General features: G+C 49.7%; 1 protein-coding gene across 1 annotated transcript; it reads right to left on the bottom strand.

Moving 5' to 3' along the window:
- Window positions 1-1860: 1860 nt before the first annotated feature.
- Window positions 1861-3053, bottom strand: BDR25DRAFT_297831 (uncharacterized protein; the record flags this gene model as incomplete). Its single annotated transcript, XM_033689027.1, has 3 exons — window positions 2308-3053; window positions 2140-2247; window positions 1861-2086 (listed from the first exon to the last, which is right to left on the bottom strand). The coding sequence occupies exons 1-3, from the start codon at window positions 3027-3029 to the stop codon at window positions 1861-1863; spliced, it is 1056 nt and encodes a 351-aa protein (XP_033540518.1). The 5' UTR covers window positions 3030-3053.
- Window positions 3054-3706: the final 653 nt, after the last annotated feature.

The following is a 3706-nucleotide window of genomic DNA, read 5'->3' as shown; positions in this document are numbered from 1 at the left end:
GTCAAGACAGGGGGAACGCTGGACGAAAGCTGCTACATAGTACGAGCAATAAGCTCGAACAGTATGTTGCTGCAAATTGCAGCATGTTGCAGCATTTTGCAACAAACTGCAGCATGTTGCAGCATTTTGCAACAAATTGCAGCATGTTGCAAACTGGTCGCGCATAGGGCAAGTGCGCGAGGGACTCGGACCGGAAAAACAAAGCCGAGCAACACGAGCAGAGCAGAAAAAGGATTGATAAAAAAAACACAATCAATCATCATCCCATACATCATATCCAAACCCATCATTCATCTCAGGAAGCCCAGAAACAGTGCTTCAATCTGACAACTATATAAATCTAAAACCTAATTAGTCTAGTTACATACTACATTCTAAAAACTCTAACACTATTTCTACTATTACTAGCAGATGTAAACTAACTTAGAGCATACTTTAATAATGTTTTAAATGTTATTATATATAAAAATAAAGACACTTTTTTTTAATATTAGTAAAAAAAAATTTATGTTTTTCTTTACTAAATTAAAACTTTACTGCCTCTACCACTAATTTAGACACCTTTATATAAAGAGACTCTAGAAGATGCTAACTAGCGCTAGCTACAACATTAATGCTATAGTGTTAGAAGAGATTAAGAAGTTTTAGCACACATCAACACTCTCGACAGTTAACAACTTGGACCCCCTCTACGCGGACTAGGGCATGTTAGGCGAGGCAGAGAAGATGCACCAGCGGGCGCTAGAAGGGTATAAGAAGGCACCCGGGCGGGAGCACACATCAACGCTCGACACAGTTAACAACCTAGGCGCCCTCTACTAATCCCAAGTGCCAGTCGCTTCGGAGCAGACTTGCTGCTTTGAGTGCGCCACCAGCCGAAGTCGATCCATCAAGAGCGGGGTTGTTGATGGAGAGAATTGCTGCAGTACGGCCTTCTGCTAGCATGGTGGCTGACTCTATTAAGAGGCGACGGAGCGGACAGCACGTACGTAGCTAGAGTGGCAATAATCCTAAAGCTCTCAACAGTGTGCCACTGTTAGCAGGGAGGATGGCTGCTCTGGCCATGGTCTTGTGCGAGAGGCGTTGCATTTTTCTGAGCATGCATTTTTCTGAGCATGAATGAGGGGTGAAGTCGAGTGCGGTGGCGCCAAGAAGTTTCGGCTAAGGCCCTAGCCAAGAGCAGATCTCGGGTAGATTAGACCTATAATTCGCCAGGCACAACCAAAGACTCGTGTATACTATAATAGTAGTAGGGCGGAAAATATATTTAATATGGTATTTTGCTGCGTCCCTAGCATGACATCCTTTACAGAACAATATCCTCTCAGTAGTCAAAAGTCTGCGCGAGCGTCAGACATAGAGGACTTTGTCTGGTCTGGACCGTTTCGACGACGTGGAGGACGTGACGTCAATTCCGATGACTTGACTGGTCAGCTCCCTGTATGCCCGTAGAGGGTATTCCTGCTCCTAGCGCCTAACTCAGAGCTGGCATAGTTGTGCGCGCCTAAAGTGACCCTATTCAAAATTAGAGGCAGCCTCCTTAGGCATCACCCACCCCCAACAAGGGTCCTAAGCACTGGTCTAAGAAAGGCTCCCTAAAGTCCCCATTCCATTTGTGTGCTCGCTTCTTTACCAATTCCCCATTCCAACATCCGCCCGTAGAATCGCAAGAGCTTGAATATTCCCTGCACAGAGCGCGTCGTCAAGTGCGCGAATTTCTCGTCAGGTCCTAGTACTCTTATGTCGCCTTCCGCACTGGAGGGGTACGCATAGTAGACTTTGTGCTCGTTGCCAATTATGGTGAGCGCGGGCTCAATGAGGTGCAAGGGTCGAACGTTGGCGCCGACCTTGTTGGTAGAGCTAGTTGCGTTGTCTGCCACATTGTCTGGTGCGGGTGGCACGTCGGATACAGGGAAGGCCAGGTGCCCCAGCTCCATCTTCTTCCGCAAGCTTGCTGCCATCCAAATAGTTATCTGCAGCTCTGCTTCCTTGAGATCGCCGTTTTCTGGTTTGACCTCGATTCCTGAGAAAAGTCCCAGGCGCTGGATGCAATTGTCTGTTGTGTGCGATACAACTGGCGTATTCGCTGCCGCCAATTGTGTATATAGTTCTGCGAAATGAGGGTTGAAATACGAGTACGAAAAGCAGAAGTCGGTCTTGCGCGTGAACGCAACTCTTCTGTTAGGCGATGCGGGCGTAGGCTCGGGAATGGTGGAAAGGTAGCGGGATTGGATGTTTTGCGACTGCCTGAAGCCAGTCAGTACAGAACGCAGGCACTCTCGAGCTTAAACTCGGCAAAAGCCATACACGCTCTCGAGTTTAAACTTAGCACCGCCGTACAGCTTCATAGCAAGCTCTATCAATGGCCAAACAACGCGATAGCACCAGGCGTTCTCGTCGCGCCCAAACTCAGTACAATGGCAGGCGTCTTGGAAGATGGTCTTGACGCGATCCAGCATATCCACCAGCGACGGATCGCTGGCCTGTCGCGTATCTTCGTAGTCGTACGCATCCGGGTCGATGGGATCCATGGCGAGGGAGGGCACGAAGAGCACATCTGTTTCAATGGCCTGGCGCAGGCCTGCAGGTATGTAGCAGGTCTCTAAGCCCTTACGACACCCCAAGTGGCTGCGAAGTCTATTTATGCGGGCGGCTACGTCGACTGGCGGCGGTTGTTTGACCTGGTTGAAGGGGCTGAGCGTGATGGAGGGCGTCGCAGTGCGGAGTTCGGTGAGATGGCGCGTGGGACTCGAGCTCCTCTTGGACCCTTGTGGGGCAGTCAAGGTCGTGCGGTCCGACAGATCCACAACGCTGATGCTACCGACTTGCGATGCGCTCTGGGCTGGCAGCACATCATCAATGTCAACGCGTTGTCGTTTGGGGCTCAAGTTGCGCGACATATCAGCATCGCAGTTTCGCTTGCGCAAGCGATCAATTGGACTCGAAGACGCTGGAGGGGAGTTCCACAACCAGGCTTCTACGCGATTGAGGGGGGATGTCGAGTTGGAGGATGATAGGCATGGTGGCATGGCCGAGGTTGATCGCAATGCTTGGGCTAAGATCGTGGAGTTGCAGTAGAGGGCACGCACACAACGACCAGTCGCAAGCACCAATCACTGCGGCAACAGAAGCGACGAACGCTGCAGCCAATGAACGGTAGCGCTTGGCAGCGTTAGCCGATAAGATATGCTCCACTCAGACCCTGCTTTCCAGAAGTCTTTAGAGACGGCAACGCCCTCTCATCCTTTCCATCTCTTCTACTGAAAAATTCTATATATCTACAGAGGTGCTTTCAAAATGTATGGGCCGGTGGCCCGTGAGCACGCTAGTGGAGCTGAGCCTTGTATAAAAGAATATTAGAAAACTACTAAGCTAGCTATAGAGGCAAGGTGCGACTAAAGATATAAAGGAATAGGGGTAACTGCAGGGGACAGGATTAAGTTATAGTTAGGGCTGATACAGGGACCCTTCGGATAGGTTCTGAACGACCCGAGATGGAACGATTCGTGAGAGTCGTTACAGCCCTGCCCCCTACTGTTACCTCTATTCCCCTATGTATTTAGTTGCACATCTCCTCTGTAGTTAGCTTAATAGTTTTCTAATATCCTCTGTACAAGGCCTATAGTGTTACAATCCTTGCTCTGTAGAAGCACGCGGGCCTATAATAGAAGAGGGAGACAAGAAGAGTGGGCGGCCGGATGTACAG

Source organism: Lindgomyces ingoldianus (assembly GCF_010093535.1).
Source record: "Lindgomyces ingoldianus strain ATCC 200398 unplaced genomic scaffold BDR25scaffold_57, whole genome shotgun sequence".
NCBI classification, from domain to species: Eukaryota; Fungi; Ascomycota; class Dothideomycetes; order Pleosporales; family Lindgomycetaceae; genus Lindgomyces; species Lindgomyces ingoldianus.
This window is presented reverse-complemented; position numbering and strand designations above follow the sequence as displayed.